Source organism: Drosophila subpulchrella, unplaced genomic scaffold, assembly GCF_014743375.2.
Source record: "Drosophila subpulchrella strain 33 F10 #4 breed RU33 unplaced genomic scaffold, RU_Dsub_v1.1 Primary Assembly Seq26, whole genome shotgun sequence".
In the NCBI taxonomy this organism is placed as follows: Eukaryota; Metazoa; Arthropoda; class Insecta; order Diptera; family Drosophilidae; genus Drosophila; species Drosophila subpulchrella.
In genome coordinates this window covers 1,541,794-1,569,776 of record NW_023665556.1, presented here as the reverse complement: position 1 = coordinate 1,569,776, position 27,983 = coordinate 1,541,794, and the positions used below count along the sequence as shown (strand labels likewise).

The window sequence follows — 27,983 nt, the reverse complement described above, 5'->3', positions numbered from 1 at the left end:
TTTTATCGCCTTAACAATTTAACGAAATAAAATTTTGGGAGCTGCCCATGATGCTCTTACCAATCATGGCACCGTTTTAAACTTTCGAGCAATCTTATCTAGATTGGACTTTATATACAGCGATAAACGACCAATACATATTCTCGAGTCAGAACTAAGTATCCTCAGGCAGGGACGAATGACAGTTACAGAATACTATAATGAAGTCAATAAAAAAATGACACTACTAATAAAAAAAACCCTAATGACATACGGAAAGGACAGCGTAATTGCCAAAGAAACAAACAAAACAATAAGGAGCAATGCTTTACGAATTCTTATATCTGGGCTAAATGGATCTATCTCAGAAACTCTTCTTATTAAATCCACCAGATTTACCAAATGCTTTGGCAAAGGTCCAAGAACTAGAATCAAACAATTTCCGTGCTCAATTTGCAAACAGGTTTAATGGATTTAAAAATAAAAATAAATATCAGGGAAACAACTTACGATTTGATCAAAAAAGACAGAACAATAATACTAATAAAGTGGGAAATTATTGGAGTAATAACCAGAATTATAATTGGCCACAAAAGGGAAATTTTTGGCAAAACGATAATCATAATAACAATCAAAAGCAACAAGCCGTCGAGCCAATGGATGTTGATCCATCGATTCAACTCCAGAATAAACCTAGTTACAATCGACAGCCGAATAATAATTGGCAGGCAAATAATAATCGAGGTAGATACAATAATAATTATTATCAAAATAATAATCGATCAAATTACTTTCGCACTAATCAAAATAGAGAGCAAACTCAAGCTCAGAAAAGGGAACCAGATGGAACAGTAAATCAGCCAGCTAATAAAGTAACCAGATTAAACAATATCAACGAAGATCATTTTTTAGACCAGACCCCTACAGGGGAATGCTTTATTTAAATAGGACAGACCGAAAACCAAGAAGCAGTTAAAGATTTTAATATATACAGGAGCTTGTTATATAAAAAAGGGAATTACAAAAAGGTAACTACAGTTCATGGGTATTCAATTATTAGGTATTACCATATTATAAATATATTTGAATCAAGACAATTATTATACGAAATCGAAGGATTAGAATCTGATCTGCTAATTGGATTTAATTTATTAAGAAAAATTGGAGCTATAATAAATATAGAAATGGGAGTCTTGGAATATAAAGGGAAAACAGAAAAGTTAAAATATTATGATAATGAGGAAAAAAATGAAATAAGTTTAATTGAAGAACATAATATTCTTCCGTTTAAAGAAGTTATTATAAAAAAATATTTTGATGAAAAAAATAGCGAAAACACAGATTCATTATTTGTGGAAAATAGTGAAAAAAGCTTGGGAATTAAAAATCCTGGGAGTGCCGACGTAGAAATATCCGTCAATAGAAATACAAATATCTTGGGAATTCAAAATCCTGAGAGTGCCGACGAAGTAAATACCGTCAACAAAAATATAAATATCTTGGAAATTCAAAATCCTGAGAGTGCCGACGAAGTAAATACCGTCAATAAAAATACAAATATCTTGGGAATTCCAAATCCTTAGAGTGCCGACGAAGTAAGTACCGTCAATAAAAATACAAATATCTTGGGAATTCAAAATCCTGATAGTGCCGACGAAGTAATTACCGTCAAAAATCAAATAAATAAAAATCGTTTGAAATATAAAAATTTCAAGCCCGCCGTCGTTGAGTTATCCGACAAACAATCAATTAGACGGACTAAAGGAAAAAATAGTTCTCTATATTGAAAAAGAGCATTCAAAGATAAATATGCAAATTCCTTTTAGAACAGACATAAAGGGGGAAATAAATCTTATTCACGACAGGCCAATATACGGGAAACAATATCCGTACGCTTTATCTGTCACCGACTTCGTAAACAGCGAAATCAATAGAGTGTTAACAGAGGAAATTATAAGGCATAGTCGAAGCCCTTATAATTCACCAGTTCTGGTAGTACCAAAGAAAGGAGGAAATCAAGACGGAAGCCGTAAATTAAGACTCGTCATTGACTATAAAAAATTAAATGAAAGTACCATACCTAACATGCAAGACCCATCAGTAATTCTATCTAATTTGGGAAAAGCAAGATATTTTTCAACAATAGATTTAGAATCAGGTTTTCATCAGATATTAATGAAAGAATCTGATGTGGAAAAAAAATCCTTTTCAATAAATAATGGAAAATACGAATTTTGAAGAATGCCATTCGGACTAACAAATGCACCAAGAATTTTTCAGAGAGCAATGGACGACATCCTAAGAGAACAAATAGGGAAAACATGTCATGTCTACATGGACGACATTATAATATTCTCAAACTCGATTGAACAACATTATAAAGACTTAAACAAAATTATAAATATATTATTAAAGGCAAACATGAAAATCTCTTTAGAAAAATCGAAGTTTTTTAAACGCGAAACCAGTTTTCTAGGATACATCGTATCTTATAACGTCATCAAGACAGACCCAGAAAAAATTGACATCATTATTAAATATCCGCTTCAAAAAAATATTCGGGAACTAATAAGTTTCTTAGGCCTTACGGGCTATTATAGAAAATTTGTTTTAAATTACGCCTCTATAGCCAAACCTTTAACAAAATATCATGGAGGTCATAATGGCAAAATTTCAAAAAGAATGTCAACAAAAATGTTAATTCAGCTGGATGACCCAGCTATTAAAGCTTTTAACGAGCTGAAAGAAAATCTCGTTGCTCAAGTAGAATTAGTTCAACCGGATTATAATAAACAAGGAAGAACGCTATAGTCGAGTACCTCGACTATCAGATACCCGTTACTCAGCTGAAGGGACCAAAGGAAAATGGAGATATGCAAGCAGCAAAGCAAGATTGAAATGCGCCACCTACCGGCGGTAGACAGATTTAAGCGTTGTGGGCATTAGAGTGGGCGTGGCAAATTTTTTGGATCAATCGATAGGTATTGACAAGACCAATACATTTCAGTTAAATTTTTTTGTCTAGCATGAAAATTGTGGGCGCCACAGGCTTGGGCGGTTTGTGGGCGTTAGAGTGGGCGTGGCATATTCGCGTGACAAACTTGCGCTGCGCTTAAGCCTACGGAATCTAAATCTGAAATCCCATTTCTCTATCTTTGATATTTTCCGATATATCCGCGTTCATACTTACGATTTTTTGAAGTTTGTGGGCGTTCAAGTGGGCGTGGCAAACTTTTTTTTGGGTCAATCAATAGGTATTGATGAGAACAATACATTTCAGTTAAAATTTTTATTCTAGCATGAAAACTGTAGGAGCCACAGTTTTGGGCGGTTTGTGGGCATTAGAGTGGGCGTGGCACACTGCTGAAACAAACTTGAGCTGCGCAAGAAGCTCAAATCCCAACTAGCTTTTGTAGTTTCCAAGATCTCAGGGTTCATCCGGACGGACAGACAGACGGACATGGCTAGATCGACTCGGCTAGTGATCCTGATCAAGATTTTATATACTTTATGGGGTCGGAAACGCTTCCTTCTGCCTGTTACATACTTTTCGACGAATCTAGTATACCCTTTTACTCTACGAGTAACGGGTATAACAAGTAGTTAAAGAAAATTTACCTAACAAAATAATAATCAACAATAGAAATAGAATTATTCACAAAGATAATATACAATTCTAAAAATTTATATGTTACTTATTTTTACCTTTTCCAGAAAATGTTTTATCAGGTGCTCATACTACACCTTATTTAATTAACAAAATCAGAAATAGTTGACTATAAAAGTCACGAGTATCTTTTATTCAAGGACAATAAAGACGTGTTGACGATTCATACGCAGAATTATTTCACGTAACTAACTTAAGTTTTTATAAAGAAAGAATAAAATTGGAATCAGATAATATAAAAAAGATACTAATAAAAGGTCACAATGGGAAATTAAATATGACATAGAAGTAATCGATTTAATTTTATCACAATTAATATGAACTAGATCAAAAAGGGGGATAAATGAGATAGGCACTGTGTGGAAATGGTTAGCTGAAACTCCGGATCATGATGATTTTGAAAATAATAATAAGCAATTTATTATCAATTCCAAACTGTTCAAAGAAATAGAATCTCTTTCTGATGATTTTAAAAATGCTTTTATTGATCAAGATTTACCACTGCGAAAACATCGCTTACGATTATTAACATTTGATCTGCAAAATTTAATTGACACAATCACACTAGCAAAAATTGACGATTTTAATACCAAAATATTAAACAATTATGACATCATGGAAGTATTAAAACATGAACAAAAACCAGTAATTATCGCTGACTTAAAGGACATCTCTGTTTTTAAATTGCACTGCATAAAGAACTTGTAATAATTTATATAAAATACCCAATAATAAAAAACAGATGCGAAATATACCACGCTAGAGCGATTTCCCAAATCGATGGAGAACTAGTATTAAGCAATCAAGTCGCAAAATGCGCAAATATGTTTTATGAAATGTCTAACTTTAAGAACGAACTTTTTAATAATTATTGCATTATAAATAATGAAAAAACTTGTTTTACTCATTTTTGATAACATTTAATGGTACAACCGAAATTAATAATATTTCATATACCAATTTGGAAAAAAAAATTATTAACTACTTGACTACGAACCACTTCAAAAATTATGAAATATCCGATTACATAGTATCAAATAACTCAGAACTTTATTTAGATAATATAAACATTTTAAATCCTTTCATTTAAATTAATATGACTAAAATATCACTTACCTTTATATTATTAATTTTAATCATTATATATTTGATTTTTGTACTTATTATAAAATACAAAAATGCCATATTATTTGTAACCAAAAAACAACGGCCAGAACCAGAAAAACCTATTAACCAAGAAATTTCTTTAACAGAATTAAGAGATCAATTAAATGAATTTCATATTGAATCGGGACGATCCATTTTACAAGGGGGAGGAGAGTTATCCAACCCATGAAACGGTTCCACTTATGGAATTTATAAACATATTTTTGAACATAGCTGAGATTGAACTATGTTACCCTTGCCTTCAGCGACATTGCCTTTGCCTTTGTTTAAGATTCTGCCTTTGCCTTTTCCATTTACTTCGAGGGCCGCTAAAGTAAACACAAGCTTCCGTTCGAAGCCCAAATTCTTTCGTTCGAAGTCTACAGTATTGCGTTCTAAGTTCATATATATATATATTGCGTTCCGATTTTCAATCAAATTGCATCGGTAAGCATAATTTCATTTCACAACGAGATGCGACAGTTTCAGCATAAGCTTTTATTTTAAACAAAAATTAAAGTTCTGGAAGCTTAAGAAAAGGAAAGCTTCTGGCCGAGGTTCATTGGATAATTTTTTAGAATTAACAGTCAATCTTATTTTATCCGAGACCGCGATCGGTTCACAAGTTTTAAAAGTGTCTTGAATTAGTTGTGTTTAAGAATAAAGGTTTATCACCTGAGTTTTAAAAATAAAAAAACAAATTTTTTTAAATCATCTACAAACGACGAATTTAATTTGCATGTATTCAAGCCGAATCAGATGCAGACTGCTGGGACAATGCTGACGCAGGTGCCAGAGGAACCATGGGCTACGGTATGTGCGGACTTCGTCGTACCCCTGCTGCGTTCAAAGCACGGCAACCAAATGCTGCTGGTACTGATAGACCGGTTCGCCAAGTGGACTGAGTTGGTGCTACTACGAAGCGCGACGGCCGAATCCCTAAAGAAAGCTTTCAGGGAACGCATAATCGCGAGGTATGGGGTCCCGAAAGTAGTCATAACAGACAGTTTGCCTGCAAAGTTTTCAAGAGTTTCCTGGCCGAAATGGTAACCAAGCAAGAGTTCACAGCTCCATACACCCCGCAGGAGAACCCGAATGAGAGATCAAATAGAACGGTGAAGACAATAATAGCGCAGTTTGCAGGGCAGAAACTGGGACGAAAAATGGCCGGAAATCCTGCTGGCAGTAAACACGAGCGTTTTGGAACCCACAGGTTACACACCGTCGTTCATTACCCAAGGCAGAGAGCCAAGACTACCGAGCACCCTATACGACCAGCGGTGGGTGACGTCGTGTGGGCCAAGGAACACCATTTATCAAAAGTGGCTGAAGGGTTCGCAGCAAAATTGGCCCCAAGATACGACGGACCTTACCAAGTCATGGGTTTTGCGTCACCAGTAATCTGCAAAATACGAGTATAACAAGCCAGAAGGGAGAGCGGTCGATCGGTACGGTCTCAAGTGGAGTTGTCCAGGAGAGCCCTACGGTTTCGACCCGTGAAGTCCCGGATCGGCGTACGCCCGAATCCCCGAGTACCAAAAGCCACGCTACGTCCAGCCGCGCAGCCAGCACCGCCAGGAGCAGTGCGCAAGACATTGTCAGCAGCAAGCCAGCCACCACATCACGACAGCCACGCAAGACAGAGCGAGCCACGCGGAAACGTCCCGGACAATAAGCAGAAGGGTGAGGCTAGGGTGGAACATTCGTTAACAGAGCACAGCAGCTTCCTGGCGTTTAACCTTGACTATCCGCCGTATCTGAGCGGAAACCCCAAGGGACAGGCGGCGGTGTGTCGAAAGGAGTGATCCTGATTCCTTAAGCCCGCACGGCTGACCCCCCTCGCGAGTCCGAGTCGCTATAAGCAATCGCCGAGTCAACGCGTCAGAGACGAGCAGCGAGCGAGCATCTTTAGGGAGCTTCAAGGATCTTCAGGGAGCTCCAAGACTGGAGCATCGAGTCAACGAGGCGAGAGGTGAGGTCATCGAGACAACCAGGACCGTCGGAGATACCGAAGGCCACAAGTGACGATATAATGGCCATCCGAGCTACCAAGTCGTTTGTAATTCTGTGCTTTCTCACTGAGCTACTGGGCGGTCACGTTTATATAAATTTAATGGGACGAACACACAATCTACTGAGCTAGCCACACGAATCTCGTAGCGAGCAGACCACAAAGATCAGTTCGTTACAATAGTGACGGCGTTTTTGAATTGGTGTGGGAGGTTGTCCAAGTCTGAACGGGTGGGTATGAAAATCTTGTACCTCCTTTCGAAGTTGACTATGGGTGGAACGAAACCTGTAATATGCGGTATGGATATCTGATTTGTTAGGATACTGGAGTGACCCGTTGAGCTTGTTGTCCATGCCGCTGCTTCGCGGAACCTCAGCGTTATTGCAGATGACTAGTAGGTCCCAGGGCTTGAAGGTCTAGGATTGTGTTTAGTGCTTCAGTTGCGGTGGTGCGGAGCACCCCACTGATACAGAGCTCTGCGCTTCCTTGGATCTTGTGAAGGATCCTAAGGTTACAATTCTTTTCTAGGGTAGGCCACCACACGATTTTTCGGTAGAGAAGAATGGGCCTGACTATTGCAGTGTATAGCCCCACTTCCTCCCTATAGCTTTTTTACAAGCCAAGAGTGCTATGGCAGCTTTGCGTGTGCGGTATAAGATGTTGTCTGTCCAGTGGAGCTTTTTGTCAAGGATGACACCTAATTACTTTGCTTGGTTGTTGAGGGTTAGGCGAGTTTGCGAGAGTTAGACTTGGTATCTTATAGTCCCTTGTCTTTTCTGGGTTAACTCACATTTCACAATCCGCTGTCCACCTAGAGAGGGTGGATAGGGCTGTCTCCATCAGCTTGCAAAGAGTTTTCGGAAATTTAATTTATTCATCCGCGTACGTTACCACTTTAGTGCCCGCTTCCTCTAGAAGTGATAGTAGTTTGCACACCCCCTTGCGGGGTGCCTCTGCTAACATTCCTGGTCGAGTGAGCAGATCCCATAGTGGAGTACACTACTCTGCTGGTAAGCGTGGAGTGTATGAGTCCCACTATAGGCCGCTCAAAGCCCAGTTCAGTCAGAGCGCCAGTGATAGCCGTTGGGGTGACGTTGTTAAAGCCGTCTATGTCTAGAAACGCTGCCAGAGAGTATTCCTTATTGCGGAAACCTCTCTCTATACTAGATACTAGTTCGATTCGGCTAATCAGGATCAAGAATATATGTACATATGCCCCATAGGGTCAGAAACGCTTATTTCTACCTGTTACATATTTTCCGACGAATCTAAAATAAGAATATCCTTTTTCTCTTCGAGCAACGGGTGTAAAAATATTTGATTTTACTGTTCGTTTTTTTTAACAAAGTACAAACTGCCCTTGACAACATGGTGTGTGATGTTCAGGTGGCCATTTGGAAACAGCACGCTGACGATGCTTTACAAAACCACTTTGAACGCTCTACACGAACAATGTCCTTTTTTAATATCGCCAATTTGAGGATGGCCCTTAACCTTCAGTACAGTCCTCCAGGCTTGGGATCCAGGGGGCAGGACTTGATATATCTTGCAGCAGTCATTATAATAGTTTTAGTTTTGAAGCTGGGAGCTCTAAGTTTCTAATTGTGCATAACACTTTTTGTCTATTTATTTCAAATATTTATTGTTTTGTAATTTTACATTAAACAAGAAAGGAAGTTAACTTCGGCAAGCCGAAGTTTGTATACCCTTGCAGTTATAATTATTAAATTTAGTTCGAAATTCTTAAAAATGCATAAAATGATATTCCCAATGTCAAAAAACACCGAAGCTATAATTTATTTCATATTATTTTCCCAACAATTTTTCTATCGTTCCTATATCAGCTATATGATATAGTCGTATGATTTTGATAAAATTAAATTCGAAATTCGATCTACTAAGTAAATACACTTTCTACATTTTTTACATTGGGCACGCTGCAATTTAATATACTTGTGCTTAGCTGTATGATTATGATAAAGCGTGTTAAATACATTTTAAAAAATTTTTAAAAAGGCTAATAATTAATAATCTTTGATAAATAAAAAAAAACATGGTATGAACTTCGGCATGCCGAAGTTTGTATACCCTTGCAGTTATAATTATTAAATTAAAAAATACAAAAAATGATATTCCCTAGTATAAGATAATATGTCAAAAAACACCGAAGCTATAATTTGTTTCATAATATTTTCCCACCAATTTTCCGATCGTTCCTATGGCAGCTATATGATATAGTCGTCCGATTTTGATAAAATTAAATTCGAAATTCAGAACTAAATAAAAAATGTTATTTCCAAGCGTTGGAGGTTATATGTCAAATAACACCGAAGCTATAATTTGTTTCATATTATTTTTCCACCAATCTTCCGATCGTTCCTATGACTTATGATATAGTCGTCCGATTTTGACAAAACTAATTTCGAAATTCAGAACTAATTAAAAAATGTTATTTCTAAGCGTAGGAAGTTATATGTTATAAAAACGCCGAAGCTATAAGTTTTTTCATATTATTTTTCTACCAATTTTCCGATCGTTCCTATGGCAGCTGTATGATATAGTCTTCCGATTTTGATAAACTTTAATTCGAAATTCAGAACTAATTAAAAAATGTTATTTCCAAGCGTTGGAGGTTATATGTCAAATAACACCGAAGCTATAATTTGTTTCATATTATTTTTCCACCAATCTTCCGATCGTTCCTATGACTTATGATATAGTCGTCCGATTTTGACAAAACTAATTTCGAAATTCAGAACTAATTAAAAAATGTTATTTCTAAGCGTAGGAAGTTATATGTTATAAAAACGCCGAAGCTATAAGTTTTTTCATATTATTTTTCTACCAATTTTCCGATCGTTCCTATGGCAGCTGTATGATATAGTCGTCCGATTTCGATAAATTTTATTTCCAAGCGTAGGAGGTTATATGTTAAGGAACACCGAAGCTATAATTTGTTTCATATTATTTTCCCACTGATTTTACGATCGTTCCTATGGCAGCTATATGATATAGTTGTCCGATTTTGATAAAATTTAATTCAAAATTCAGAACTAGTTAAAAAATGTTGTTTCTTAGCGTATGAGGTTATATGTTAAAAAACACCAAAGATATAATTTTTTTTAAATTTTTAAACCTCTAAATCCTGTTTAGCGCCCACATTCTTGAAGATTTTGTAAAAACTCAAATTGAAATTGATTTAACAGATGAATACTTATTTGAATGCTGAGAATCGTACCCATTTCACTGATATTTTAAAACTTATGACTAACTAAGATAAATAGGCTTTCACATGGTATTTGATAATCGAAGCAGCGTTTCTTGATCTATATTAAATAAATACATATTTTCTTTTATTTTTAGTATAACCTTCTTCCTCGCGGAATATTGTCCTTGAAGGTTTTGCAGGAGCTCCCAATAATTGTTGTACTTATGTATCAAATATATAAAAACGCAGTACATCAAGAAGTTTCCGAATTCATTCCTTTAATATTGACTACCATTAATTTGCAACCAACAGCAATGCAAAGGTAATTTTAATTTATATCTTTATTAAAATTATTGATTTAAAACCAAAAGACGTTTTGTACTCGCTCTTATGGCTAAAAATATGTACAAAATTGTGAAGTTAGGAATCATTTTAAATTATAGTACTTCTGTCACGTTCTTACATCCTATCGATTGACCCAAAAAAAGTTTGCCACGCCCACTCTAACGCCCATAACGCTTAAATCTGTCTGCCGCCCACATAACCCTTTAGATGAGTAACGGGTATCTGATAGTCGAGGTACTCGACTATAGCGTTCTTCCTTGTTTTTGAAATTTGTTTATGTCAATTTATCGAGGCTTTTAATTTTTTAAGTAAAGAACTTTAAAAATTCTGCTTAAATTAAAATCGTTTTTAAGATAAGGGGTATTAAAAAATATTAAAAAACAATTTTAAACTTAAAGAATTTTCTTTTTTTTTAATTTTTAATCTTGTTTTTGAAAGTCTTCTTCATCCTACAAATATATAAAATCACTGTGGACGACAGTCCACGTAGTGACGAAGCGCACCAGGAGGATGTGCGAAGGCGACTTTTATGTATACACGAAGAAATGGAAATCTACTGTAATCGTCCGCTTGTTTCGAGTGATATATTAATCGAAAGGTATTGCAAAAACTAAAAGGATTACATACCAAGACTTAGAAAAAACAATTGGTTTGGGAGATAGAGCGGTGAAAGTGTAAAAGGGAAAATTTAGAAAATGTGATCTGTTGGAGCCGTTTGGAATAAATACCCCCGCTGTTAAGCTACTTGTATTGTCACTTAAAAAGCGTCGAGTGACACCTCAACTGTGAAGATCGGATGCTTCGTTTAAAGGTAATAAGCAAAACCAGATTTTGTGAGACTTTCCAAAATGAAAATTTTATTTTGTTTGTCAGTTTGTCCCAAAATGTTATTTTAGAATCCTGAAAACTCTAGACGATGCTAAACAGCTTAATATAAGAAACTTTAGTTCAATCACTTTTGGAAAAACAAGCTAATTTGGCGAGAAAGCAGCTATAAATAGCTACATTTTGTACACCCGTAACTTGTGATTTACTATAGCTACAGACTTGTGCTAAATGTTGTTAGAAAGGTGTTTTGAAATGCTCTGTACGCCTTTCTAAATTAATTTGTCTAAATACCACCGTTTAAAAATTATTGGCAAAAGTTTTTTTTTGTATTCAGATTTTTTTGAGCTTGTTTTCTGATTCCTCAAAAACGACTAACGATTACAAATTAAATGTTAAGGTATATAGCCCTTGAGATTCCTCAACTTTTGACCTACGAAACATTGTTGTTAAAAGTCTCGTTTCTCAGAACATCTAACACTTAGTGCGTATCCAAACTCTATTTGAAGGTCCTGGAAATCTAAGATGATGCTAAACAACTTAGCGCGAGAATCTTTAGTTTTACCACTTTTAGAAAAACTCGTTAGTTTGGCAGAAAATCAGCTACAAACAGCTATATTTAGTACACCTGAAAAGGAATTAAAAAAGAATTCTTTGTACGCCTTTCAAAACGACTTTTATTCTTTCTCTGCGTTAAAAGCTTTTGACGAAAACTAAAATGCACTCTATTTAAATATCACTGTGGACGGCAGATAACTTTGTGATGAAGCCCACTGCATCACTGCTGTGATGGTCCGATCATTATTAGTGTTACAACAATCAAAAGATATTGCAAAACCTAAAAGGATTTCATACAAAGACAGTACAAATTTTAATTCGTTTGGGAAAAAGATCGGTGAAAGTGGAAAAGTAAAAAATAAGAAAATTGAAGCTGTATGAAGATGAATGTGATTGATTTTTAAAACAAAAACTTATGATAGAAAAAAAAAAATTAACGAGGTAAAGGTCTAGTGACGATCGCACCTTCAGCAAACAAAAGTTCTGATATCAACTTCTGTGACGAAAATTTATTCGAGTCTCGTTCGTGACATATTAATTTTTTTTGCTTTTGAAATCTATTACTTATCAATCACTTATTAAATTGGCACTCAAAATTTTTTATTGAGTGTGCGGGATTACAAACATGTTTTTGATATTTGGGTCATTGTCTGTACAAACAAACAAGCCTCTTAACGAGACCTTTTCGTAAAAAACTTTTTTCAATTGACAAAGTTATATATTAGGGTAAATTTGATGACTTTGCAGCAAAATGGTTTTTGTGACAAAAAAGGACCCCTTAGACTCCTGGAATCACAGTCAGCTGGGTTTAATTTGGAGCTTCCTACGAAGCAAGAAAAAAACTACTATCACGTCGGGGTCACCAAATGTTTGTGGGGAAGACAACAAATATGCCACCCTTATATTTATAATTAATAACGCACGATTAGGTTATATTAAAAGTATAGCGTTTATTCTGACCGGCAGACGGACTGTGAAAAAGCTTGGCTCCAAGATCTTCATATAGATATATGCAGGTGGTTAGAAATATAAGCGATTGTGTTGTGTGAACTGTATGTAATTTTATTCTTGCCAGTTGCGAAGCCTATTTGATACTGAGATAAATTTCACAAAAAGACGCCATCGTAGCAGCGTTGCCAGAAATCAAAAAGTGTATATATATATATGTATATCGGTTTTCTGTTACATGGGATAGATATGGCATTATGTGCCTAAATATGAGAGTTTATTAAAGACTGCAACCGTTCACGAACATACCGGCCCGCCCTGAAACACAGTTTCTGAATGGGGCAAAACAGCAACCTTCGTGATCGGTGTGATCATCTCTCCAGTTGATGTCTTCAATTTGACTGCTCGAACGAAGTTGTCCTTCCCTGGATAGGTATCCATAACCCGTGCGATGTGCCAAGATGCTGGTGGTGTATTGGACTCCTCAACGAGAACTACATCACCAATCGAGAGGTTGGGTGTTGAAGTGGTCCATTTCGGACGTTGTTGCAGAGTAGTCAGATACTCCTGATGCCATTTCTTTCAGAATCCTTGAAGCATAGATTGGATGCTTCGCCAATATCCTAATCGGCCCACAGGGATGTGGCTTAAGTCAGGATCTGGCACGGTGGTTAACGGTCGCCCAATTAATAAGTGGGCGGGTGATAAGTAGTTGTTTTCGGTATCCGATGTGTAGCATAAGGGGCGTGAATTTATCACTGCGCTGATTTGAGCAAGCAAGGTGCGCATTTGTTCAAAGGTGAGCGTTGAATTGCCGGTGACGCGGCGCAGATGCAGTTTGACACAGCGAACTGCCGACTCCCATTTCCCTCCCCAATGAGGAGACCTAGGGGGAATGAGTACCCACTGAATTCCATCATCCGCCAGAGTGGATGTGACGATGTCCTTGTATCATTGTGATGAAAGCAATACTTGCATTACGTTGAGGGATCGCTTAGCTGCAACAAAGTTTGTACCGTTGTCGCTGTAAATCTTGCTACACTTGCCGCGTAGGGATAAGAAGCGCTGCAAGGCAGCCAGGAGGGTTTCTGTTGTCAGATCAGTGGCAAGTTCCAGGTGTATGGCCGAGGTGACCATCCAGACGAACAAGCAAATGTAGCCCTTGCTGATACGTGGCTTCCGAACTTTGGCAGCCTTCAGAAAGATTGGACCTGCATAGTCGCAAACAGTATTGACAAATGGAAGGGTTTGGGTGACACGCACGCTGCGTAAATTTGTTGTTGGGCAGTTTAGTACCGTTGACGAAAACAGAATAAACAGTCGTGTGTTATTCTGCGAATTAGATTACGTGCTCCAATTATCCAGAATCTCTGACGAACGATTACAAACAGGAAGGAAACGCCAGGGTAAAGATTTACTCGGTGCTCGTGTTCCAAAATCAGCTTCGAGATGCGGTGCGTTTTTGGTAGCAAAACTGGGTGTTTTGCCTCTCGGGACAATTGCAATTGGTGCAGTCGTCCGCCTACCCTCAGCAAATCGTTTTCGTCTATCATTGGTGCCAGTTTGACCAGCTGCGATCGGATCTTTAGGGGTTTCTTGACAAGGAGCAATTGAGAGTCCTCGTGAAAACAGCGTTGCTCGTGTTTTATACAAATGATCCTTTCTGCCTTAATCTCTTCAAATGTAAGAGATGGAGAGATTTCGCAGGATGGATTTTGTGTCGGTTGAATTAATTGCTTCACATAGGCGACAATGTGAACGAGCTTAAGACAAGAAGAAACTCGTGCGATCAGCTCATCGAGGGGATGAACCTGAGTTGCAACAGCCAGTGTAGCCAAACAGTTTGTCTTGACTTTTCCTTGAATGCGTTTGTCTGAAAGAGATAAACCAAATCGTGAATCGTTCAACTTTACCAGGTATTGATCCTGGTCCCGTAGCCACAAAGGTCCATTCCACCACAAATGGAAATCGATAAGGTCAGCAGCCATCAGACCCCTGGAAGCGCAGTCAGCTAGGTTTAATTTGGAGTCTACGTGCCGTAAGGCCTAGTGTCAATGAGTCTTTAGTTGGGCTGGTGCATAGGATAACCAGGAGAGCACTATTGATGAGTCGGACCAGGCAAAAACAGTTATGTTCTTGTGGCGTAATCCAGAAGAGATCGAACGAATGAGTTTGCTTAGAAGAAGCGCTGCGCAATGCTCCAGGCGTGGCAAGGATTGTTGTTTCAGTGGAGCCACCCTACTTTTCGCAGCCATAAGAGATTCCGGGATGGATCATTCGTCATTTGTAACTCTGCTGTACATCACAGAAGCATACGCCTTGGTTGAAACATCCGAAAATCCGCGGAGCTCGTCTTTGGCAACGAAACATGGTATTTGGAATTTTGGTAGTGTCTAGATCTGCTCTCCACTTCAGCCAGTTGTCCGCTAGTTTAGTTGAGAGCGGGTCATCCCAATCCAAGTTTAAGAGCGAGAGTTTTTGGAAAAAAATCTTTACAATTACAATGGGTGCCAAGAGTCCGAGGGGATCAAATATCCTGGAGACGTCGGACAATACTTGTCTCTTTGTGCAATCAGGATTTGCCGCTAAACCTTTGTTGTACGTCAGAATGTCTTTTCCAGGATGCCAGTATAGTCCGAGAACTTTAACTGGCGACGATTGTGCGTCGGTATCATCCGTTTGTATGAATGAGGTATTGAATACCCATTTCAAGAGTTCAAGATTTGTGCACGACATCAGCTGAATCAACTCGTTTCGGTTTCGTTTCGACGTAGTTCATCCTTTTTGTTTGACCCAGTAAAAACATCATCGACATAAAAATCCTCCGGCTGGATGTGTGATGATCTCCTCCTCTCCTCCTATTGATGATCTACAGCGAGTTGTTCCAGCACTCGTACCGCCAGGAATGGTGCACATGACGTTCCGTATGTTACAGTGCACAATTGGAAATGCTTAATCGGATCGGATGGATCCTCTCTCCAAAGGATCTTCTGGTAGTTTCTGTAGTTTTTGTTAACCCATACTTGGCGGGACATTTTAACAATGTCCGCTGAAAATGGTGGGTGGGGAAGAAAGTACTGATTCCCGGTAGCAATTTCCTTCGCAGCTGCTCGTTTTGTTGCAGTCGTCACTCCACCGATTTAAAACGTTTAGCAGCTCCATGTAGAGTTTCTCCGAATTCAGGACATTCCGTGTTGAATGGAAGTTCAGCGACATACGATACTTACCGTTTTCATCGCGACTGTGGGTGGCGAGAAAGTGCTTCTCGACCTGTTCGTCTTCCGGTTCCAATTTTGTGTTGCTTTGAACGTTCTCCAGTTCCCAAAACTTCTGAAGCGTGTAGTCGATATCCATTGTTGTGGTTAGTGCAATAGCGTTGCTTGCGTTCGATGTGATGAGTGAAGTGATATCCCATCCGAATACCGACGAAATAGCGATAAGATTACCTTTGTTGTCGTACATCTTTTGTCCTGTGAACACTGACCTAATAGTATATCAACTGGTGTGTTTCCATTAAAATGTGTATCCTCCAACTGCAGATCCTTAAATACCTCGAGTGTCGATGCGTCGATATTTTGGCGTTCCAGAGATGAGGTGAGTCTGCCCAGCACGTGGGCATAGACAACCAAACGATCATTGGATATGCGAGACTTGGTTTGCAGCGTGCTGCATCCCCTTGCCGTGGCTGCTTTTACCGAAGAGATTCCCGTAACCAAGATGCGTGATGCCGACCGTCCCAATCCGAAAGCTTGGATGCAACGCTCAGATTCATAAAACAGCTCTGATCCTGTGTCTAATAGGAGAGGGCATTTAACGTTATCACCTTTTGCGTTTTTAACATACACCACAGCAGTTGGTAATATGCTTCGCTATGCACATACAACCTTTTGGGTGCCCGTTTTTTTTGAGCCAAATGACTAAGTGTCACTGAGTTGTTAGACGCGTTTAAGTTTTGCTCGTCCCCCTCCGCTGTCTGGGCAAGATTCCCACTGGACTGTGGATTCAGTTGGTCATAAAGAAGGGAGTCATTATTTCCTTTGCATTGCCTGCATTTGTATGTTGACTTGCACCTGTTGACCCCATGACCAGGTCGCAAGCAGTTGTAGCATAGTGATTTCTCCTTCACAAATGATCGCCTCTGCACTCCAGACATATCCAGAAACTGCTGACAACCCCTCAGAGTGTCTTCTGTAGAACTACATTTGGTGCAGCCACTACTTTTAACCGCAACCATCAACCATCCTTTTTGGCTTTTCAGGATGTGTTTTTGTCTTGCTTCTAGTCGCAAGCTTGCTTTTGCTAAGCTCCAGTTCTTCGCAGCGAGAATCGAGAAACTTGAAGAATTCCTCCAGAGTCGGTGAGTCAGCGTCAAGTTTTTCTAGGGCTAGATATATGATCCAACAATCAAGTCCCGTCTGATTCACCGCATCCAACCCACGAACAATTTCGTTTGCTCCGTCCGAAACCTTCCGTAGAACTGTTGCATCGATCTTTGTAGTTGCTGGCAGGTTTATAAACTGCTCCAAAAACGAGTTTACAATGTGCGCACGATTGTATCTTTCCTTAAGACGTTCCCATGCAGTGTTGTAAGCCGTGTCCGTATTTGCCAAGTGTCGAACCAAGTTGGCAGCCTCATGAAACTTCTGGGTGTTGGACAAATGCAGTTTTATATGATTTGTTCTTTCATTTATGTGTCCGTGTAGTTGCCAGAGAACAGTTTGATTTAAATTTTCGGCAATTCGCTCAGATTTGAATTCGCCGTGAGTATTCCAAGAATTCGCTAATGTGACGTCACCACCAACATGATTAGGCGTGTGCGGTGTGCTCTGACTTACACCAAGTCGCTCAAATAGTAGTTGGTTTTGTTGCAGCAAGTTCAAGATTGCATCGTTGTTTGACTGAAGCCCGTTGCTGCCACTCGCACTGCTCGTAGATGTCCCCGGTTGTAGATCATTACTCCTTTCCTTGAGATATTTGAGAGATATTTCCCTTGATATTTTGCTTCGTAGACCGGATCGAAATAACCTTTCACTTCCTCGTGAAGAGCAATGCAATCGCTGAACTGGTTGAACTCCTTCCTTTAGGAGCTCTATTCGTGTGACCATTTGATCAGCCCATACCAAGACAAGAGTGATGTCGGACTTGAGTCTGGCACGGCGTTTGACTAATGATTTTTTATTCTGAGAATCAAAGCACTTCAAAGCTGAGAGAGAGATATAGAGTGAAAGAGAGAGAAAGAGAGAAAGAGAGAAAGAGAGAGAGAGAAAGAGAGAGAGAGAGAGAAAGAGGGATAGAAAGAGAAAGAGAAGGAGAAAGAGAAAGAAAGAGAAAGAGAGAGGGAGAAAGAGAGAGAGAGAGAAAAAGAGAGAGAGAGAAAGAGAGAGAGAGAAAGAGAGAGAGAGAAAGAGAGAGAGAGAAAGAGAGAGAGAGAAAGGGAGAGAGAAAAAGAGAGAGAGAAAAAAAGAGAGAGAGAGAGAGAAAGAGCGGGAAAAAAAGAGAGAGAGAGAAAAAGAGGGAAAAAAGAAAGAGAGAAAGAGAAAAAGAGAGAGATAAAGAAAGAAATAGAGACAGAAAGAAAGAGAGAGAGAAAGACAGAGAGAGAAAAAGAGAGAGAGAAAGTCCGGCGAGAGAGAGAGAGAGAGGGGGAAAAGACGGCGAGACAGTGGGAAGGGACGGCGTGAGAGAGGGAAGGGACGCCGAGAAAGAGGGAAGGGACGGCGAGAGACCGCATGCGTGCCGAGAAATTGAGTGAGCGTCTGGCCGGTGAGAGAGGGGAAGGGCCGGAGAGAGAGGGGGAGAGAGGGGGAAAAGACGGCGAGACAGTGGGAAGGGACGGCGAGAGAGAGGGAAGGGACGGCGAGAAAGAGGGAAGGGTCGGCGAGAGAGAGGGAAGGGACGGCGAGAGAGAGGGAAGGGACGGCGAGAGACCGCATGCGTGCCGAGAAATTGAGTGAGCGTCTGGCTGGATCGGCTTGCACAGAGGGTCAAGTCTTAAAGCTCGGCGCCTGCGCACCCCAGTCTTAGAACGGTGACGCTTCTCGAACACCCAAACTCTTCGGCAGATTTAACCGGAGCAGCAGAGGATCACGAGAAGCATCAGCGCAAGAAGAACCAGCATGAGACACAATATGTGAATTGTTGTTACTGCTAACCGGGCGGTCGGTCATGTTCACTATAAATTTGGTGGGACGAACGCACAAGTCTAGTGCGCTAGCCGCACGACTTTCATAGCGAGCACCACAGAGAATATATTCCGATTTGCCGTTACGAACGGGCAGATGTCGATGCCCATATTGAGATCGAATCCATTAAATGGAATTCGTAAGGGTATTCGACTAAGCATTCTTAGAGGCCTGAAAGAAAGTAAGTCGTTTGATGACTCCATCAATATAAAACAGTGAATAAGAGATTTGGTTAAAAAAAAAATTTCTTTACCACATATGGCAAGTCTAATAATTTTAGATAATAGTAGGAGCCAACGTTTTTTAACTCGCCATTAATGTTATAAATGTAACCTACAGTACCATGCATCGCTTTTTAAGCACTAATTCATTATCTTTTAGGCGTCTTTTTCAACACCAAAATGGCGTTTTGCCGCCGTTGCGTTCAGCTCTGTCGGCGTCCCAGTCGACTGCGTGAAGATTTTGTGCCAGTGATGAATAATGGGACTGCAGGGTAGTTACCAAAAACCAATATAAGTGTACATTGTGATTAAACCTCTTCATACACTACAAAAATAACACTGATACACACAAATGAGAGGTCCAACAAGCGGCATTACCAACTGGAAAGATTATGTCTTATGACTAGCAGCACTAAAGGAGCTGGTTGAAAAATATCAACAAATATTTCTGGACAACATGCCGACAGGAAGTGGGCCTCCGAAGGTCCCCAGGCGGGACCAAGTCAAGAGAGACTCTGCGATTGACACGGTTATCAGACAGTCGCAGAGAAAATGCTACGACTTAGAATCATTTGTTCAGACGAACACTAATAAAGTATACAATTTTATGGGCTACGTACACATGTGTCACTACTTACTATTTATGTAGATCGTTTTAGAGCCATAATTTATGATCTGCTACTTATACTCACTAAGAGAGCAGCGGTAGCTTTTGAAATGCTTCAAGTGCAAGCTACTCGAGCCTACATACAAAATAATCAATCAACCGCGGGGGTCAAAAAATAACACTCCCGCTTGGGCAAGCAGATGGTGGTCTCTGCGTAGGTCATACATAGATTAGCATAAGAATTTCAAACTACCTTCCTAAGCAGGAACTTCGAAAAATAAAATTCAGTCTTTATACAGAACTCAATTAAAAGGTTTTTTTTTATTTATTCTGACATCCCTTTCTTTTTTTCGACAACTCTGCAACATTCTAAATTTAAAGTGTTGTTCGATAAAACAATTGCGCTAATTAAAAGGCAAGTCGAGATTACCTTGGCAAGGAGCGGCTGGAGCTCCCACGCTTAACTTTTAAGTACTTTACAAAATTTGTCAAAGTCGAGGTTGATTGGCAATGGCCAAAAAGGAGATAGTTGGTAATAGCAGGTTAGAGAAAGCTATAGAGAAGATAAATAGTTATTATAAAGAGACGTTAGAAGATATAAATGGAGATAAAAGAAAATTTTTTGAGATTAGGATTGACACAATTATTTTTTATTAAAAAAAACTAGTTAGTGTTAAAGAAGTCGAGATGACTGATGTCACTTATAGGAGGTATTATGAAATTCTAGATGAGCTAGAATTTGATAAGTTAACAATCACAAATAACATAAAGAAAAGGATCATCAAAAATGTGCCAACTAAGGTAAACGTTTGAAATCAAAATTTATAAGATTTCTCAAGACTTCCCTTAAGGGAAATGCTGGAAATGTAGCTTTTCACTTATTATTGGGGTCTGAGGCTAATTATGAGGACGCTGGGAACTATTAACCAAGCGGTACGAAAATGAACGGAAAACATCTTCCGAATAATTAAATCTCCTTCTTGAGCTTGAAAACTTAAACGTTCACTCAGTGAAGCAATTAAGAATGTTAATTGACAGATTAAATGAGTCCCTTCCCATAACAAAACTATAGGCACAAATTTCCGATGATGTTGATATCTTTGCACATATAAAGAAATAAAAATAAATTCAAACATTATATACCGTTACAGCATTTTTAGAGCAACGAATAAGTTCGATTAGCTCAATTCAGGATAAGAAAGCGTGCAACAAAAAAATATATTTAGTAACAGTTCAAAAGAATTGTTCACAAGCTGTTGTCCCATTTGCAATGGTTTGGGGTACACATATTATATTGTAACAAATTTTAAGTCCATCAGAAGGAATAGAAAAAGTTAAAATGTCTTAAGCATAAAAAAAATGCTTTAGCGAATAATTTCTGAAAAATCAGCGCAGATTCTAAAGTTACAAAAAATTTAATCTTATTCAGAGATCAGTGGAGTATCTTCCACAGGTAAGTGCATTCCAAACCACAAAGTAAATGATCTTTTAAAAACCATCTTTTATTTTAATAAAAATAAATTCTTCAGACAAAAAATTTTAAAAGTGGAAGCAACAGTACTTTTCAAATTAATGAAAGCTTTACCAGTCAAGCAAGTTGATGTTGATAAGGCCAAGTGGAAGATAATTAAGCGGACCCTGACTTTAATAAGCTGGGCCGGCCGTATTGATTTCATTCTTGGAGCTGACTTATACACTCACATACTACAGAATGGAGTGATAACAAGAAAAAACGCTATAGTCTAGTACCTCGACTATCAGATACCCGTTACACAGCTAAAGGGACCAAAGGAAAATGGAGATAAGCACGCAGCAAAGCAAGAGTGAAATGCGCCACATACCCGCGATCTCAATATATAGTTATGTGGGCGGTAGCGTTTGGGAGTGGCAAACTTTTTTTTGGGTCAATCAATAGGTATTGACGAGACTAATACATTACGGTTAAAATTTTTTTCTAGCATGAAAATTGTGTGGCTTAGGCGGTTTGTGGGCGTTAGAGCAAGCGTGGCATTTTTTTTCGATCAATCGATAGGTATTTACAAGACTAATACATTTCAGCTAAAATTTTTTACCTAGCATGAAAATTGTGGGCGCCACAGGTTTGGGCGGTTTCTGGGCGTTAGAGTGGGCGTGGCATATCCGCGTAACAAACTTGCGTTGCGTACAAGGCTACGGAATCAAATACTGAAATCCCAATTCTCTATCTTTGATAGTTTTTGTGGGCGTTAAAGTGGGCGTGTCAAACTTTTTTTTTGGGTCAATCGATAGGTATTGATGGGAACAATACATATCAGTTAAAATTTTATTCTAACATCAAATCTGTAGGAGCTACAGTTTTGGGCGGTTTGTGGGCGTGGCAGCGTGCTGAAACAAATTTGCGCTGCGCAAGAAGCTCAGGAATCTGCATGCCAAGTGCCAATAGCCTAGCTCTTACAGTTTCCGAGATCTCAGCGTTCATCCGGACGGACGGACAGACGGACATGGCTAGATCGACTCGGCTAGTGATCTTGATCAAGAATATATATACTTTATGCTTATTTTGCTTGTTATGCTTCTTTTGCCTGTATAGAATTCTAGACTTTAAGACACTCTCAATTTAAACTTTCAACAATAAAGATTACATATTGACCCGTTGGTCGAGACTTAATATACAAAATACCAATGACTTACAAATTTGGAATGGGCATCGCATCGGATACTTTGCAGAAGTTATCTCTTCTCAGGCATGCAAACGCGTCCTTCGTAAAAGCCTTAGATAAGACCAGAATAAAAATTTCATTTTAGTTTCCTAAGGTAATCACGAGACCAATATATTTCAATTCAAATTTTTTATCTAGCATGAAAATTGTAGGCGCCACAGGTTTGGGGCGGTTTGTGGGCGTTAGAGTGGGCGTTAGAGTGGGCGTGGCATATTCGCGTAACAAACTTGCGCTGCGTACAAGGCTACGGAATCTAAATATGAGATCCCAATTCCAATCTTTGATAGTTTCCGAGATATCCACGTTCATATTTACGATTTTTTTAAGTTTGTGGGCGTTAAAGTGGGAGTGGCAAACGTTTTTTTTGGGTCAATCGATACGTATTGATGGGAACAATACATTTCAGTGAAAATTGTTATTCTAGCATCAAAACTGTAGTAGCCACAGTTTTGGGCGGTTTGTGGGCGTTAGAGTGGGCGTGGCACTCTGCTGAAACAAGGAATCTGCATGCCTAATTCCAGTATTATAGCTTTTATAGTTTCCGAGATCTCAGCGTTCATACGGACAGACAGACATGGCTAGATCGACTCGGCTAGGGATCCTGGTCAAGAAAATATATACTTTATGCGGTCGGAAACGCTTCTTTCTGCCTGTTACATACTTTCCGACCAATCTAGTATACCCTTTGACTCTACGAGTAACGGGTATAAAAACTCCGTAATATATTTGCACAAATATGTAGTCTTCTTATTTGTGATGAAAATGAAATGAAATGAAATGAAATGAAAATGCAGGGAAAGGTTCCGGTTTGTGTTGCATTTACTGCATACAATTTGTGTTTCGGAAGTGAAACCAGGTAGCTTTCAGATTCTTTTACTAGCGCGTGATTAAAAGATCGGAAAATGCTCCACGCCATCATAACGTACATCATTAGACGGTAGAAAAGTTTTATTTCCTATGTAGCTCTTTGCATTTTCAACTTGTCTTGGGTTTGTAGCTTGCCAAGCACGAGCTGATTTATTCGATGAAACAAAATTTAAGCATTTATCATGGCTAAGTCAAGCCTTATGTGTAAATAGTCGTTTTACAAGGTGAGTTCCAAAGTAAACAGGACTTTTTGAATCTAGCGCCCTCTAGTGGCGCCATCTATATGTCAACTAGTGCGTTAGAATCTGCTATCGTTTATCGACTTCCAGTAAAAATTTCACGACATTTCATCTATTGGAAGTGAGGTTATTGCGTTTTAAGTGTCAGTATGTTTTTGTCATCGGTGCGAAATTGAGCTTCGAACAAAGAGCCAACATTAAATTTTGTTTTAAAATTGGTAAAACTTTTACCGAAACGTTTCAATTGATGAAACAAGTTTATGGCGATGACTGCCTATCCCGTAGCAGAGTGCACGAGTGGTTTCAACGTTTTCAAAGTGATCGTGAGGACATAAATGACGATGAACATGTGGGCCAACCAAAATCCGTGATCACCGAAAGTTCCATCGAAACTGTGCGTGAATTCATAAAAAATCAGCCAAAATCATCATTGAAATTCATGGAAATAGAATTGAACATCTCCAAAACATCTTTTTATCGCATTTTGACCGAACATTTGGGCTTACAAAAGGTGTGTGCACGGTTTGTTCCGCACAAATTGACTGACGTCCAAAAATTGTTCAGAATTCAACATTCGAAGGACATCATTAAAGAGGCAAAAAAAGACCCGAACTTCCTTTACAAGATTGTGACTGGTGACGAAACGTGATTTTTTCAATATGATCCCGAAACGAAACGAGTGCTGAATGGAAGGCGCCGGACGAGCCGAAACCCAAAAAATCGCGCCTGGAGAAGTCAAAAGTGAAGACAATGCTGATTTGTTTTTATGATTCCAAGGGTATTGTCCACAAAAAATTTGTTCCACCCGGCCAAAACGTTAATGCGGTATTCTACCTTGGAGTTTTGAAGCGTTTGGTGCGCCGTATTCGACGTGTTCGGCCCGAATATCGCGAAGATGGAAGTTGGCGTTTGTTGCACGATAATGCGCCGTCTCATCGATCGACGCTTGTGTCCGACTATTTGACCAAAAATCACATTTTAACCATCAACCACTCCCCGTATGCACCTGATATGGCACCGTGCGACTTCTACCTTTTCGGAAAAATGCATTTGCCGATGAAAGGAAAGCGTTGTGCAGACGTAGAGGCCATTCAAAAGGCTTGCACCGGCATACTGGCGGCCATACCGGACAACGAGCTAAAACACTCGTTCGACATGCTTTTGGTCCGTGCAAAACGCAGAAGGAGACTATTTTGAATAAAATAAATTGATTTTACCGAAAAAACTATTTGTTCTGTCTTTTTTTTAAAAGTCCTGTTTACTTTGGAACTCACCTTGTATGTACTTTTTGGATTTTACTAGAATCTTATAACGACCAATAAGTCCGTCAATTAGGCCGACACCAACCATGTTGCTGTAGTATTCGTGGACTACATTTGGGCAATCTATGTCAACGTACTTTTTTTCAGGGCGAACAAAACGTGTAACCTGACCTTTTAGTATAGTTTCATTCAAGAATTGTCGAAATAGATTATGTGGTTTTTAAAATCACCGCACCAAGATCTGGTGAGCCACTTTGAACAACACAAAATGAAAAATTTCTCTTTCCATTTGTGTGGTTTGTCTGGTAAATATTATCGAAGAAAGGGGTTCATCTTCGTAGCACACATTTGTTCATCCACACATAAGCGTTGACTCATCGGAACTGACTGAAACTTCTCATTGAAGTCATTCACGACATGCCATATTTTGTGTAAAGCATCGTGGTCAGCAGAGTTCTTGGAGGGCAACTTACTTACTTACTTTTTATACCCGTTACTCGTAGAGTAAAAGGGTATACTAGATTCGTCGGAAAGTATGTAACAGGCAGAAGGAAGCGTTTCCGACCCCATAAAGTATATATATTCTTGATCAGGATCACTAGCCGAGTCGATCTAGCCATGTCCGTCTGTCCGTCTGTCCGGATGAACGCTGAGATCTTGGAAACTATGAGAGCTAGGCTATTGAGATTTGGCGAGCAGATTCCTGAGCTTCTTACGCAGCGCAAGTTTGTTTCAGTAGAGTGCCCACTCTAACGCCCACAAACCGCCCAAAACTGTGGCTTCTACAGTTTTGATGCTAGAGTAAAAATTTAAACTGAAATGAATTGTTCTCATCAATACCTATCGATTGACCCAAAAAAAAGTTTGCCACGCCCACTTTAACGCCCACAAACCGCCCACAAACTTCAAAAAATCGTAAATATGAACGCGGATATCTCGGAAACTATCAAAGATAGAGTATTGATTTGTTATGCGAATATGCCACGCCCACTCTAACGCCCACAAACCGCCCAAGCCTGTGGCGCCCACAATTTTTATGCTAGATTAAAAATTTTAACTGAAATGTATTGGTCTCGTCAATGCCTATCGATTGATCCAAAAAAAAATTTGCCACGCCTACCCTAACGCCCACAATGCTTAAATCTGTCTTCCGCCGGTAGGTGGCGCATTTAAATCTCGCTTTGCTGCTTGCATATCTCCCTTTCCCTTTGGTCCCTTTAGCTGAGTAACGGGTATCTGATAGTCGAGGTACTCGACTATAGCGTTCTTCCTTGTTTACTTTGATATCGTGTTTTTAACTGTTTGCGTAAAAGTGACATATAATATAAAATAAAATAAATATTAAATATAAATTTAAAATTTCTCCGTCCGTATCAATTTCTAAATCAATCGTATTTAAATATCTCACAATCTCCACATGAAAAAGACATGACAGCCTATGTCGTCAATTTTTTAAACTTAAATATGCCTTTAGTTGATCCATTTTCAAACTTACCTTACCTTTTTTTCTGAATTGTCCCAAACCCGCCTCTAGACGGGCTACCTTAAGAAGGAAATAAGAAACTAACAACATCTTTTTTGTGTTTGTTTTTTGTTTTGCGTTCCTAGTATTATCAACAATACGGAAACAATTTTGTTTATTGCGGTGGACTTTTTAAAATATATAAAACAAAAGTTGCTGCGCTCTTTTTATATAATAATTATCTCGGCCGAATTGCCCAATTTTTTAAGCATCTATTGCATACGCAACAAACATCATTTTTGGATTTCCCCGAATTACAAAATCGGGTAACGAAGACAAAAAGCAATGAGAACAGCGAATAACGGTTTTTAAAGTTTGCCCGTCTAGAGGCGGTCTTGGGCACTAGAGGGTTAATGTCGAGAACAAATTCCTACTACTTTACAAAAGTTAGCCATCCAAACGCAGGTCACAAGAATTCAAACCAAGAGAGCGTGATTGATATAAGAGCTTCAATTGGCTGGCCCGACAGGTGGGTCATATGCCGCATTAAATCCTTGCTTTCCCAAATGCGATGCTATAAATGACTAAATTGTACACATATCGATAAGCTTTACCTAAAAGATCACGAGGCTAGGAACTGCGGCACTGTGTGCCCAAAAAAAGGATCTCCCAACAAATAACTCGTCTGGCAGCTTTAAATGTCCGGCATACATTGAGGGTGTCAAAAAAATGAGATGCTAAGGCTTAAACAACTAACCCGAAATCACTGCAGGGTGGCCCAGGATCTCCAATACAATTACAAAGCTCAGGTTAGACGTTGCAATTCTTAGCAAGCCTTATAGGACTATAAGATCTAACACGGAGGTCGTGTGGCCAAAAAGCCCAATACCTAAATAACGTAAAGGCTGCGAAAGGATACGAAAGGGCGAAGTTCAACGATTTGTGAGTGTACACAAACGTCATAGGACTCAATGCGTTAGAGGCCTTTGCCTCTCTGGAGTTGTTCCTTCTAACCGCCTACAATTCACTGTCGATAATAGATCCCACTTGTATAAGCACACGCAGCGTCGGCAACGTGGGAAATCAGCGAGGCGTACACCGCAAGCGACTGTTGCGCAATTACTACCACCCTCCACACACAGAGAAGCGCGTCAAGAATAACACCTTGGAGTCACTACAAGAGAAGTACATTAAACTAAATGTTCATAGCATTTCTAGAAGGAATGGAAGATCTCGAACATGAAGGTGATGACCAAAGTCAACGAGGCTTGCGACGCCAGTATGCTAGTGGAACCTCGAGTTTGACGATGCCCGTCGAGAACCCAAAGCTACAAATCTCTCCGGAAGATCTATACCCACCATCGAAAAGAAGAATGCTCACGCCAGAATGGCGTTTAGTTTCTGGAGGCAGTGTCGAGCGACAGGTAATGTTTATATCTCGCGCGCTCGTACTATTCTCCGCTGTACATCTCTTCCCTAAGTCCCCGGTCCGCTCTGGAGCGCTTCAGTTAAGGCAGGACAAAGCAGTTATATTTTCCAAGTGTCTCAATAAACAGCCACGCACGTCGCGAAAAAACGCAAAGTATCATTTTTCATGGGATTTCATCCAATTTCAGCGATCGAGCCACCCCACCCCAACAATGGGTGAAATTAAAAATTCTATGGTTGGCGATTGTTATACCCGTTACTCGTAGAGTAAAAAGGTATACTAGATTCGTCCGAAAGTAAGTAACAGACAGAAGGAAGCGTTTCCGACC

The 27,983-nt window shown here is 39.3% G+C and overlaps 1 protein-coding gene across 10 annotated transcripts in view; it reads left to right on the top strand.

The window, feature by feature from the left end:
- Positions 1–27,983, top strand: part of LOC119559607 (transcription-associated protein 1) — a 518,267-nt gene that overhangs the window by 50,881 nt on the left and 439,403 nt on the right. For 9 of the 10 annotated variants that reach the window (XM_037872625.1, XM_037872623.1, XM_037872624.1 and 6 more), the window contains one exon: positions 10,167–10,333. In XM_037872625.1, the coding sequence (XP_037728553.1) occupies positions 10,167–10,333 (167 nt within the window). Of the gene's footprint in view, positions 1–10,166; positions 10,334–19,250; positions 19,735–27,983 lie in introns of those variants that run through there. The other variant, XM_037872630.1, reaches the window with a different exon arrangement.